Source organism: Canis lupus, chromosome 10 (genome assembly GCF_003254725.2).
Source record: "Canis lupus dingo isolate Sandy chromosome 10, ASM325472v2, whole genome shotgun sequence".
Taxonomy (NCBI): Eukaryota; Metazoa; Chordata; class Mammalia; order Carnivora; family Canidae; genus Canis; species Canis lupus.
This window is the reverse complement of record NC_064252.1, coordinates 7,447,865-7,462,284: the sequence shown is the minus strand read 5'-3', so window position 1 is coordinate 7,462,284 and position 14,420 is coordinate 7,447,865. Positions and strand designations below refer to the sequence as shown.

The 14,420-nt window shown below is 37.3% G+C and overlaps 1 protein-coding gene across 5 annotated transcripts in view; it reads right to left on the bottom strand.

Annotated features, from left to right (window-relative positions):
- The window catches only part of TBK1 (TANK binding kinase 1), a 41,845-nt gene that overhangs the window by 13,761 nt on the left and 13,664 nt on the right, over positions 1-14,420 (bottom strand). For 3 of the 5 annotated variants that reach the window (XM_025476722.3, XM_049115733.1, XM_049115734.1), the window contains exons 5-8: positions 12,465-12,646; positions 7,979-8,139; positions 4,767-4,877; positions 2,284-2,463 (exon numbers count right to left, since the gene is read on the bottom strand). In XM_025476722.3, the coding sequence (XP_025332507.1) occupies positions 2,284-2,463; positions 4,767-4,877; positions 7,979-8,139; positions 12,465-12,646 (634 nt within the window). Of the gene's footprint in view, positions 1-2,283; positions 2,464-4,766; positions 4,878-7,978; positions 8,140-12,464; positions 12,647-13,479; positions 13,626-14,420 lie in introns of all 5 variants that reach the window. The other 2 variants (XM_049115736.1, XM_025476724.3) reach the window with 2 other exon arrangements.

Below are 14,420 nucleotides of genomic sequence, written 5' to 3'. Positions count from 1 at the left end.
AGAGGAGTAGAGGAAAAGGGACAAGCAGACTCCCTGCTGAGCTCAGAGCCCAATGTGGGGTGGGGCTTGATCCCAGGACCCTGCGACCATGACCTGAGCCGAAATCATGAGTTGGTGACTGAGACACCCAGGTGCCCCTATGATACTTTTTTTTTTAAAGATTTTATTTATTTATTCATGAGAGACACAGAGAGAGGCAGAGACACAGATAGAGGGAGAAGCAGGCTCTTTTTAGGAAGCCTGATGTGTGACTCGATCCCAGGTCCCTGGGATCATGCCCTGAGCTGAAGGCAGACGCTCAACTATTGAGCAACCCAGGCATTCCCCTATGATACATACTTACTTAGGCTATTATATAACAAGACAAAGATAAAAAAATATATTTGATATGTCATTTTATTTTATTATATTGCTATATATTTAAGTTTATAATACTAATAGTATATTATACATGGTACATATTACAATCTAAAATATTTTATCTAATTGATTTTATTCCTTAATTAATTGCCAGTAAAGGTCTCTTTTTGAGTTTTATGAGACATCAAAACTGCTATTTGAATCTTGTTAAAACAGACACTAAGGCTTATAGAATGGGTGAAATGTTTTTTTCCTCTTCATTTTAAAAAACACTGAGACCACTGTAGATTCGCATGCAGTTGTAAGAAATAATACAGAGATGCTATATACCCTTTGTCCAGTTTTCCCCAATGGTAACATCTTGCATATAATATAGTATACTACAACCAGGATATTGATACTGATATAATCTACCTATGATATTCAGATTTCCCTAGTTTTACATGTAAGCGTGTGATACTTAGTTACGTTCACTTCTTTTTTTTATTTTTTTTTAAGATTTTAATTTATTTATTCATGAGAGGCACAGAGACAGAGCCCGATACACGGGCAGAGGGAGAACCAGGCTCCCTTTAGGGAGCCTGACGCAAAACTTGATCCCAGGACCCCAGGATCACAACCCAATCCAAAGGCAGACGCTCAACCACTGAGCCACCCAGGCACCAGTTACATGCAGTTCTAACACATAGGCAGATTAAACAAAAATAATATAGGTATAATGTGTTTTTGTTTAGTTAACACAAATGATTATTTCTCTAGCACTTAATAAGGATTTTATGCCACGTATGCAAATAATAACCATACTAACTATATTTAAGACTTATGCTTTAGGGGCAGCCTGGGTGGCTCAGCGGTTTAGCGGTGCCTTCAGCCTAGGGTGTGATCCTGGAGACCCAGGATCAGGTCCCACGTCAGGCTTCCGGCATGGAGCCTGCTTCTCTCTCTGCCTGTGTCTCTGCCTATTTGTTTCTCAAATAAATAAATAAAATCTTAAAAAAAAAAAAAGGCTTATGCTTTAAATTTTTTTAAGATTTGAGGAGAGAGAGAGCATGCAAGAGCAGGGAGAAGGAACAAAGGGACAAGCAGACTCTCCACTGAGAAAGGAGCCTGAGAAGGGGCTTGATCCCAGGACCCTGGAACCATGACCCGAGCTGAAGGCAGATATTCAACTAACTGAGACACGCAGGTGCCCTGTTTTAATATTTTTTAAATGACAGGGCAGTGCCAACAAAACAAAACAGGCAGTTTTCTTTTTTTAAAAAATAGGCTTTACGACCAAATGGGGTTTGAGCTGAGGACCCAGAGATTAAGAGTTGCATGCTCTACTGACTGAACCAGCCAGGCAACCCTGACAGGGCAGTACTCTTAATAAAACCCAGCCCATTTATTGGTAGATTATGTAAGAGAGAAGGCATAGAAAAAAGAATTGTCTTGCAAAACTTGCAGTTTAAGAACTAATTTACCCGTAAATTTTATAAGTAGAAAATTAATCCTTTTACTTCAAAAATAAGAGAAAAAGAACTTATTAAGCACTGAAATGTAATTTCCTAAGTGGGAAGTGGGTGTCTTTGGAGAAGCTGAGACATCTTTTCCATTTCCTCTATTTTTTTTTAAAGATTTATTTATTTATTTATTTATTTATTTATTTATTTATTTATTTATTTATGATAGTCAGAGAGAGAGAGAGAGAGAGAGAGAGAGAGAAAGAGAGAGAGAGAGGCAGAGACACAGGCAGAGGGAGAAGCAGGCTCCATGCACCGGGAGCCCAATGTGGGATTCGATCCCGGGTCTCCAGGATCGCGCCCTGGGCCAAAGGCAGGCGCCAAACCGCTGCGCCACCCAGGGATCCCATTTCCTCTATTTTTAGGAAGATAATTATAGAACACGTTATGATATAGGATGAAAACATAAAGAGGTACTTACGTATTATAGCCATGAATATAAATCTTATGAGCTGTCATTTGTTGCAGTGAAAAAACATGAATTATCATTCGATGAAGTATATCACTAGTTTCTGCAAAAAACTGGTCAAAACCCCAACACTTTTCCTGATCTGCCTCCAGGATGTTTGCAAGAACGGGGGTAAGTAGAACTTGAAGACCCCTAAAATAGTATTGAAAAAGTTACTTGAAGAGTGAATGTTGTATTTTGTCTAGGTACAAGAATCATAATATTTACCAACAAATCAAAGGAACTGCTACAACTTAGATGATCTAAAATTTTAAAATATCTGCCAACTTTTCAGAAAGTCAGGTAACTTCGTTTAAGATCACTTCTCAATTAATCAGGGGTTATGGTATTTTTATGTTACCTTATCTTTTACTGATTATTTTCTTTGATTTGCTCCTTCTCAAGTTTTCTTACTTTTCCAAACACATTCTAATGTTATATATATCCATGGCCATCCAGGCAAGATTAATGGATTAGAACCAGGAAGTCATGATGATAAGATAATGGTTGAATTTCAGAATCTTTAATGTCCTTTTAATATGGCTCTCTAATATATAATTTTAATGTTGAGTTTATATGCCTTTTGTAGTTTTCTTTTTGTAGTTTACTTCTTTAGAAAGTAAAATTAATATAATTATCCAGCAATCAATTAGTGCCAACTCAACTAGAGATAATCTTTGACTAATAAGCTTAAATTTAAGGGGGAGTGGGTGGGGAGATAGGGTAACTGAGTGATGGATATTAAGGAGAGTATGTGATGTAATAAGCACTGGGTATGATATAAGACTGATGAATCACGGACCTCCACCTCTGAAACCAATTAATACATTATATGTTAATTAACTGAATTCAAATAAAATTTTTAGAAAAAGCGTAAATTTAAAAAAAAGTTAAAAAAAGAATGGAAAGGCCTTTATTTTTTCTCATGCTTTCACTGAATTATATAATATACTCAGACTCTCAATTAGCAATTTCAAATAGTTAAAAAAAAAAATATATATATTTAAATGTAGGCTCAATGCTTAGTGTAGAGCCCAACATGGGGCATGAACTCAAAATTCTGAGATCAAGACCTGAACTGAAATCAAGAGTTGGGCGCTTAACTGACTGAGCCACCCAGGTGTCCCTAAACTATATATTGACTATGGTAACAGACACTGGAACAATTCTTTGGTGTGGTTATTATCATTAGTTGGAGGTGGACAGTTGGTAGCATGCAAGTCAGTTAAATGAGAATCAACCCAGAAATCTTTGCTATGAGTCTTAGACTGAGCTTTCAAAGCATTGAGAATGTAAGTCTGCGAATGGCAGCAGCTACCTTGTGGTTACCAGCAAAAAGCCTGACCCAGAGTAAAGACAAATCAGAGAAAAGCAGATCTAATGATCTGAAGAGACCAAGTCTTGACGCAACAGTCTGAGTCCAAGGATTCAGCTTGGCTTTGAGTCACATACACATGTGAACTTTCAATGAGAAGGGTCAATCTATATCCTTTTTCACCTACACACTAAGTTATTAGGTCTTTCTCACTTGTTACACAGTTTTGGCTAATACATATAATGATGGTTATCTTTTTTTTTTTTTTTGCAGTTGTTTTCATTGCTAATTTGTATTACTTAAAGTATTTATAAAAATAAATTTAAAATATCTTTTGAATTTATTTATAGAAAGAAATTTTTGCATTCAAAAAGTACCCACAAACTATAATAGATGTTAAGCTAGTAAATCATAACCTACGTTACCTGTGGATTACACAAGTGCCACACTCAGGAAAAATGGAAGTTAATTTAGTAATCAGAAATTCCAAATATTGATAAGTGTCTTGGCTTTATTTCCAGAGTAATATCTAAAATAATTTACTCTTTACTTTTAATTTCCTTCTCCTTAAGTTTCTCTTTGTGGTAACAGAATTCATGTCTGATAATATAATTTTTTTGAGTTCTGGTTGCTAAGTTAAAGAAGACCCATCTGAACATTTGAGATGCTGAAAAAAGTAGTAGAAAGTGATTAATTCTCCCCTTTTCAAGAATATGAAGACTTTTAAAAAATGAGGATATTACTAAACTTATTGAGTGTTCTTTAGAACTCTAGTTATTCCCTCCCATCTGTACCACTATTTGTGGTCTGTCAATATGGATGGTCACTACAGAAGATGCCAAGGTCCTAAGCTGGATCTCTACTCAGGACAGAATTCTAAGACTAGTGATTAGCAATTTCAAAAATGTTTGTCCTCTGTCCTAATAGAGATCTGACAAAACTATTTATATAGATCAGAATCAATCTTTATAGTGCCACAAGGCCAAAGATGACAAATCAAAGCACATCTAAAACATAGTAACATCTTACAAAAAAACCCCCCCGAAAACCCAAATCAAACTACACTTAAGTATTTGTGATTTTAGTCAATAAAGATTTCAAACACTGAAGTGTAAAACAGAACTGGATACACCATACTGACCTAGAAAGACTACAAGAAACAGGCATGTCTCTACTCCAGTCGATTGGCCCATTTTCTGCTTTCTGTACTCCAGATATTGCACCAGAAGGCTTTCCAGTAATTATTTTATACCTTGGGAGGAATAAATGCAGAATAAAATAAGCAGTTCATTATTGCATGGCGTATCAATGGGCTTTGCAAAAATATTTCCTCAGTTGCACCTACAATTATCTACTAGACGAAACTTTGTGATTGATGTTCACAGGATCCATAAAACAATCAAAATACTTTGAATCTGACTGACTGAAGTAGAATAGTGTGGTTGTACGATTATTTTATATATGCCATAATTAATTTTCATTGGGATCTCAGAGTGACATATAACAGCATCTTGATGTTGACAACAAAAATATTAATTTTCCATCTGAAAAAATCGAGCAAACACAAAAAAAGTTATGTTACAGAATGTTTCTAGGTCATAAAAATTCATTTTACCCATATTATCCAAAGGCAGTCAACTAGACTACGAAATTACTGCAGGATGAACAATAGCATTTTTTTTTTTAAGAAAACAACACTATACACAGCACAGTATAAGAAAGATTTTTTGAAAATAAAAAAAATACACAGACATATAGGAATAGGGGTGTGTACGGGCATGAAAAGCCAAATTTAACTGGATCCTTGAGGTAGGTGATAAAAAAAAAAAAAAAAGAGGTGAAGAAAGGGCTGGAGGGGAAAGCAAAGGAATACCATAAAGATGTAGCAAGTCAATGAGAGAGAGTCCATGAAATCTGGCAGGTTTCAACACTTTCCTAAACAAAACCTGAGAGTGGGAGAAAAATAAGGGTTCCATGCCTTCAGAAATACTTTCATCCAGATGAAAATGTAAAACATAATACAGCAGTCTTACATAGTTTATAGATACTATTTCTGGCATGACTTTTTGTTCATTTGTTTAATGTCTACAGAAATGTGCTCTGAGCAAATCGATATATTCTCTAAAAAGCAGAAGACACTAGTACCACTGATTTCGACCACCTGCTGCTTTCTCAGGAGAGGCAGCCAGGAGTTCGGTTTTAACATTTTTCAAAGAAGGAATTTAATGTGAAAAGTAAGTTGCATTCACATGGGAAAAGATCTGACTGTGGAGGAGTAAGTAGAGATATGAGATTAATGTAAGAAAGAAGTGATGAACAGAATGAGTGGCACAATTCTTACAATTTCTGGAAAAGCTTTACTCATTTTGATAAGATCCATATATAAATACACTGATGACATGAAATGAGATACCAAGGGAACACTGCTATAACGTGATAAATGCATCCTTCAATAGTAAAACAGTCCATTACTATCTCAAGCACCTCTGAACGTTATCAGTGTTCATGAAAAGCTGTGCATATAAAGAAATAAATTCTTCTAATGGGGTATCTGTGCACATGAGGACAAAAATGATCATTTTGTCACGTTTCCTTTATTAGGGAACATCATGCTTTTATTTAAGCCATTTTTAGGGCAGCAAGAAATGCTGCAAAATCTTTAAAATATATGTATGACTACAAAAACATGATTAACTGTTAGGCACAATTTAGGTTTAATGAGAAAAACACAAACTGACTCTCAGCCTTCATTAATGAAAAGATTTTTATAAAAGAGGCACTGCTGTAAAGCAGGCTCAAAATGACATTATACCAAGACCATCAGTACAGTAGTGGATGAGTCTTTTTTGCATGAATATTCAGACTGTCCTTGCTGAAAACATTCAGATATACAGGTTTTAGCAAGAGTCACTGTATCAACTGGTTCTACCTCCTCAAATCAACAAACATATTGAAAAATATTCTCCTTCAATTTCCAGAAGTGAGATTAAAGATTATATTCTTTTTTTTAAAAGATTTTATTTATTTATTTATTCATGGTAGAGACATAGAGAGAGAGAGAGAGAGAGAGGCAGAGACACAGGCAGAGGGAGAAGCAGGCTCCATGCAGGGAGCCCAATGTGGGACTCAATCCCAGGACTCCAGGAGCACGCCCTGAGCCAAAGGCAGACGCTCAACCACTGAGCCACCCAGGCGTCCCTAAAGATTATATTCTTAAAAAAAAAAAAAAAAAAAAAGATTATATTCTTATAGTTGTGACTATTTAAATCATGTCTGCTTACAAAAGGCAGGTAAAATGCAAAGGTCTGAGAGAAATATTAAGATCTAATGAATGACTGGACACACTGGGCTGTCAGCGAGTTACTGTCCCAGAACATTCTCTAAACAGCATTTATAACCTTACAGCTTTATGTGTACATAGACTGGCCCTGTCTCATGAAGCAGGGTCATTCACTAATTTTTCTTACAATAAAAAGACATGTGGTCAGTGTAGAGATGTTTATAAAAAATTTCACATCTAGAATTCCATTTCTCTTTCCTCCTTTATTTGGTTTACCAACAGTGATTTTATACAAGTTAACTATTTCCCAATAATTATGGCATTTCATAAAAGTATAATGTACTACTAAAGTACATTTTTAGCCTTTGGACTGAAACCACGACACTAGAAAAAATCATTAAATGTTATATATGTATATTAAATGTTATTTCTGAAATGGTAAAAGAAATCAGATCAGGGTAAAAATCTTTTTTTTTAAACTTAAAAAAAATATTATTCATTCATTTGAGACACAGAGAGAGAGAGAGGCAGAGACACAGGAGAGGGAAAAACAGGTTCCATGCAGGGAGCCCAACATGGGACTTGATTTCGGTCTCTAGGATCACACCCTGGGCTGAAGGCGGTGCTAAACTGCTAAGCCACCCGGGGCCGCCACCCGGGGCCGCCCCCTGCCCCTTTTTAAAAAAAATTTTATTTCTCTTAAATCTGGTAATGGTTCTAGTACCTCACAGAGTTATTCTTTTTTTTCAGTTATATAAAGGAAAAACACCCTGATAAGTAGTACACATAGAGAAATAAACAGTGTGCTGAAATCGAATCCAGAAAGTATATTTTTAATAATGGACCAAAGACTGATGCCATTTACACTTTGTATATAAAATACTTAAACACAATATGAAAAATTATGCCTTTATAAGGTTGCATTCTTATTCAAAACAAAATAGCTTGAAATACCAGAAATGATGGCTAAAAGCAATTTTCATTAGTGTACATCCCTAATGCATGATGAAACAAAATAATACGGAAATACATTTAAAAAATTATTTCTAATTTCAGATGGAGAAACCACTTACATCACTTCTTTATTTCTACGTGGCCCTTCAAATGGTCTAAATGGCAGTGATCCAGTAGCTGCATGGTAAAATGTTACCCCAATGCTCCAAAGATCAACTGTTGCTCCATATTTCTTCTGATGATCTTTTCTTAGTACTGCTCTCTCATACATATCAGGATGCTTAAAAAAAAAGGATGAAGAAACTAACTTGTGTTCCATGGTAATACGTTACACACAAATGGATGTTCAAAAACACCTACAAATTCTGTCATATTTTCCAAATAATTTCACTTCCCCAATCTGAAAAGACTATTTTCCTTCCTTCCTTCCTTCCTTCCTTCCTTCCTTCCTTCCTTCCTTCCTTCCTTCCTTCCTTCCTTCCTTCCTTCCTTCCTTCCTTCCTTCCTTCGTTTGTAAGAGAGAACGAGCACAAGCAAGTGGAATGGCAGCATAGGGAGAAACAGACTCCCCCTTGAGCAAGGAGCCTGATGTGGGCCTTGATCCCAGGATTCTGGGATTATGACCTGAGCTGAAGGCAGATGTTTAATTGACTGAACCACCCAGGCATTCCTGAAAAGAGTATTCTATTTTTTTTTTCTTTTACTCAAACCTCCAATACCATCCTTCCTTTGATTCTCAATTTTGAAACCTCACTTCATACTTCAATGAGGAAATGGAAGCAATCAGAGATCAATTCTCCCTTATGCCTTTTATCAAATACCAACCTACCTGAATCCATGTCCAGACTCCAGGCCTACTTTCCAGTATGATGGAACTGCTCCTATCAAGGGTTAACTTTTCCATCTGTGCTGTGGAACCTACCCTATCGTTTCAACAATTCTAGAAATCAATTCTTGCAATTATCCCTTTTATTTTAATTTTTAAGTTTTATTTATTTATTTATTTGATTAAGAGAGCACACAAGCAGGGGGAGAGGCAGAGGGAGAGGGAGAAGCAAGCTTCCCACTGAGCAGGGAGCCCTACGCAGGGCTTGATCCCAGGACCCTGGGACCATGACCCAAGCCAAAGGCAGATGCCCAACCATGTGAGCCACCCACGTGCCCTAACCCTTTTAGGTTTCAATTTCCCCCACTGAATCATTTCTTTCAGTTTAAGATCTCCCGTTTTCTTTCCCTCCCTCCCTCCCTCCCTCCCTCCCTCCTTCCCTCCCTTCCTTTTTCTTTCTTTTTTCTCTCTCTCTTTCTTTTTTAAAGAAGATGGTGCGGGAGGGGGAGTATAAGAGAGAGAATCTTAAGCAGGCTCCACACCCAGTGCAGAGACCAGGGCTCCATCTCGTAACTCTGATATCATGACCTGAGCCAAAATCAAGAGCTGGATGCTTAACTGACTGAGCCATCCAGGCATCCCTAAGATCTCCCATTTAAAAAAAAAAAAACCTAAATTGACTCCACAACCCTTTGAGTTATGACCCAATTCTCTGCTTCTCATCATAGCAAAACTTCTCAAAATAGCTGTTCACCTGATAACTGCCTCATTTCCTCATCTCCCATTTAGACCTACGGCATTAAATATTATCTATATACTTTAACTCCCAAAACTATTTCCTGCCCTGAGCTACAGATTCATATATTCTACTATATTTTTAAAGGTTTTTATTTATTTATTCAGGCAGATATGTGTGTGCGTATATATATAATGTGTGTGTGTATATATATATGGGGGGGGAGGGAGAGGCAGAGACACAGGCAGAGGGAGAAGCAGGCTCCATGCAGGGAGCCCGACGTGGGACTCGATCCCAGGTCTCCAGGATCAGGCCCTTGGGCTGAAGGCAGTGCTAAACTGCTGAGCCACCTGGGCTGCCCATACTATTTTCTTTAATGACTAAAAAGTAGCTCATACTTCATCATATCTAAAAGAGACTTTTGGTCTTCTTTTTTTTTTTTAATATTTTATTTATTTATTCATGAGAGACACAGACTGAGAGAGAGAGAGAGGCAGAGACACAGGCAGAGGGAGAAGCGGGCTCCATGTGGGACTCGATCCCGGGACTCCAGGATCACACCCTGGACCAAAGGCAGGAGCCAAACTGCTGAGCCACCCAGGGATCCCCAGACTTTTGGTCTTCATTCTCAAACTGGTTTCCTTCTAATCTTTATCCTCTAGGAAAGAAGTAACATCATCTATCTAGTTGCTTATACCCCAAACCTAACAGGCAGCCTTGATTCCTTTTTCTCATCCCTCACATGCAATCCATCAGAGCAAGTCATATGGACTCTGAGATAAAAATCAAATTTTTAGAATTATTTCAGAGGGTTAACTGGGGATGTAGCAACAACCCAGCCAAATAGCTAATCTGATGTTAAACACATGACTTTAAGCCCTGGAGACACTATACTAGAGTTCTGGAGTACAGATACATCTCATAGGACATGGCTTAGGAGCTTAAAGGTCTAGACAGAGATTCTGATGGACATTTAGTTCTGCAGAATACAACCAGGAGTCATACATGCTTAGCCTCCTGACATTTGCCTTTATAAAAGTTATGCATTAGAACTTTAAGATTCTTGAAAGATAAAGCTATAAGTGTGTACTCTGGACCAAAGTAGAAACATCATCCAAATCAAAACAAATGCCTTAAAAACAAAACAAACAAAACAAAACCAAACAAAACAAAACAAAACAAATGCCTTATGACATGGTGGTATGTGGCTGTGGCCCAAGGACTGGGAACCAATGCAGATAACACTACTAGGAGGGTGCTTCTAAATGATGCAATCTATGAATCTGACTCCCAAAAGGTCACAATCCCTGGAGACAGTGTGTGTGTGTGTATGTTTGTGTGTGTGTGTAATGGGGGGGGGGTAGGGAGGTGGAAGGGGTAAAAGGAGTGGGAGGCTAGGGGTGGGGGAAATTGGGAAATACATTGTAATGAGAAACCAAAAGACGTGATAAACATGAGGGGTTTGAATTGACTGTCCAAACATATGCCTATCAGACATATGGGGTCTATGCAGTTTTGCTGGTTTTGTGGTATAGCACAGAAACTACTGTCCTTAGACGTGCTGGCCAGACCTTTGACCAGTAGGTAGTACTTAGTGTATAAATGGTGCTGTGAACAGAGTACCTGGATATGCCCGATATCCTCTAGCACACGAGGGTGCCACGCTGGGAAGAGGAGATACAACGATTCTAGAAAGAGACGAATGTATCATTCGTATTGCACCGCAAAAGGTGCAATAATACATTTCCTAACTGGTAGAATTCCCCACAGAGTGACTGACTGATGATCTTGGCTTAATACATGCTGGTTAGACAGATCTGTGCTCACTGGCTCTCTCCTAAATGTGCTTCTTGTTTGTGTAGAGCCTGGGTCTACACATATGGAATAGGAACATAAGGATAAAGCTACTGTAAAGCTCTCAGTGTATATTATTCAGATATCCATCATATTAAAAATGGTGGAAGAAAGAATACTGAAGTTTTCTTTGGACTTCCACAAACAAAGGGAAGGAAGATTTAAGATCTGGTCTGGGAATTCCAAAATGAGAAAAATATTCACTTAAACATAAATACTTCTAGATTGCTGAGCTTCAGGCTATTAACTCTTTTTATAACTTTTGGTATACTGTATTTGAAAAGAGGACTGGGCATAGTCTGAAATAGGAAAGAGATTAGAGTAAAATTTCAACCTGTAGTACAGCATGAACTCTGGGGAGTTAATTTAATGTTCAGTTCTTTCCATTTTAAAAGTCTGTTAAGAGGCAAAAGCTAAACTCATACAACTCAATACCAAACCCCACAAATAATCTGATTAATAAATGGGCAGAGGACCTGAAAAGACATTTTTCTGAAGAAGACAAACAGATGGCCAACAGGAAAAGATGCTCAATGTGACTCATCATCAGGGAAATGTAAATCAAAACCATGACATATCACCTCACACCAGTCAGAATGGCTAGTATAAAAAGACAAGAAATGACAAGTGTTGGCAAGGATGTGGAGAAAAGGGAATACTTGGGCACCATTGTTGCGAATGTAAACTCGTGCAGCCACTGTGTTGAAATAGTATGGGGATTCTTTGAAAAATTAAATATACTCTTTAAAAAAAGATTTTACTTATTTATATTAAAGAGAGAGAGAGAGAGAACAAAAGAATATAAGCAGGGGGAAGGGCTGAGGGAGAAGCAGACTCCGTTGAGCACAGAGCCTGACACGGAGCTCGATCCCAGGACCCCGGGATCATGACCTGGGTCAAAGGCAGACCCTTAACCGATGGAGCCACCCAGACGCCCCAGCTTTTTCTTTTAATATAGATCTATATCATTAGTAAAATTAACTTATGAGTGTTATCAAACAAGAATCTTTTACCAGAAAAATAACAGCATCCTTAGATACCAATATCTAATTCCCTCATTACATATCATATAATGAAAATAAAATTTTTATCTTTGTCATAAAAGCTACATTTTATAGTGAACTAGTTGAGCAGTTACCCATATTTACAGCATATTCAGCTTTAAATAAGTTAGTGATACATGACTTACCAAATATTCTTCTGTGCCATACAGAGAAACAAACTGTTCATCATCTTCTAATTCTCTAGCTGCACCAAAATCTGTGAGCTTGTACACAGACTGTCCATCTTCCCCTATAACACGCATGATATTTCCTGGTTTGATGTCACGGTGTACTATGCCGTTTTCTCGGAGATGATTCATTCCACCCACTTAATAAAACAAAAGAAATCATAATGTAGGCATCTATGCATATATGTGTGAACATCAAATTCATTGATATCATTCACTCATATTCATTCAATATGTTTTTCCATAAGTTGGTCTAAAGTCATTTTTGCCAAAGAAGGAATAGATGGTATTTTACATTTTATATCTCATGTCTGAGTAAGGATCAATATGGTCTAGGGAAGAATCTAATCTCTCTTAATTAAATACTATTAGGAAAAAAGGAACAAAATGGTCTTAAGCATATGACTTTCTGAATTACTTTTGGTTATATACAGGAAGGTAACCTGCCTAAACTTAAGGATAATGATTTCTGAGAAAGATATCAAATTTTCACCATAATTTCATATTTCTTTAGCTTGGGAAAAAATTCCGTAAGAAAGTAAACTGGACTCAATACATAAAACAGTAAAAAAGTAATAGAGGCAAAGTGTCAGATTTGCTTCCGTTAAGAATATATTTCTTATAAGTTTAAAGCTGTTCTTCAAAGGCCATTTCCCCCTTTTTTCAGGATAAAGATGGCTACGTTGCTGAAATTAAGCTGTTTAGCTAACTGACTGGCAGTGCTACTGAATGCTAGTTTGAAACATTTGACAGCTGACAGGTGAATGTCCAAATATAACATGAAAATCAGTTTAGGGGCATCACATTCAATTATGGAAACTCAGGGCTACTGGTATTCTTAGGAAGTCATAGATTATTTATAACTTCTACTTGGTTAAACAGGCTGTAGCATATATTGCTTCTCTCTCATCTTATCCTTGCCTAGAGGGTCTCCACACTGCTTCTAGTGTCAAGTTTAAGAATTCCCACTAACCTTATGCCTTCTTTATCACTGGACTTTTCCCATTCCTCAAATACTGATTCACTCCTCGTCAAGAAGATATTATTCCCTTTGGGTGCCATATTCTTTTTTTTTTTTTAATAGCTTTGAGATAAAATTCACGCATCATAAAATTCAGCCTTTTAAAGTATACAATTGAGTAATTTTTAGAAGAGTCAAAGTGTACAACCATCACCACTATTTTCAGAACATTTTCATTATTCCAAAAAGAAACCCCATACCCATTAGCAGTCACTCAAGTCTGCCATCCCCTCTAGCCCCTGGCAACCACTAATCTGCTCTCTTTCTCCATGGATTGGCCTATCCCAGGCATTTCTTTTTTTTTTTTTTTTTTTTTTTTAAGATTTTACTTATTCATGAAAGACACAGAGAGAGGCAGAGACCAAGAGGGAGAAGCAAGCTCCTTGCAGGGAGCCCGATGAGGGACTCAATCCCTGGACCGGGATCACACCCTGAGCCGAAGGCAGATGCTCAACTGTTGAGCCACCCAAGTGTCTCATCCTGGGCATTTCCTATAAATGAGATCATAAATACTGTGACCTTTTGTGTCTGGTTTCCTTCACTTAGCATAATTTTTCAAGGTGCATCCATGAGATAGCATGTATCAGTACTTTTTCTTTTTTTTAAAGTAAGCTCTAGGCCCCATATGGGACTTGAACTCACGACCCCAAGACCAAGAGTCGTATGTTCTACTGACTGAGCCAGCCAGGCGCCCCATTTTTTTTTTTTTTTCATGAAAGAGTAATATGTCATTGCATGGATAATGGGTATTTTGCTTATTTACCAGTCGATGGACACTTGGGCTATTTCCATTTTTTGGGTATTATGCATACTGGTGTACAAGTTTTTGTGTGCATATGTTTTTAGTTCTTTTAGGTAAATACTTAGGAATAGAACTGCTAAGTCATATGGTA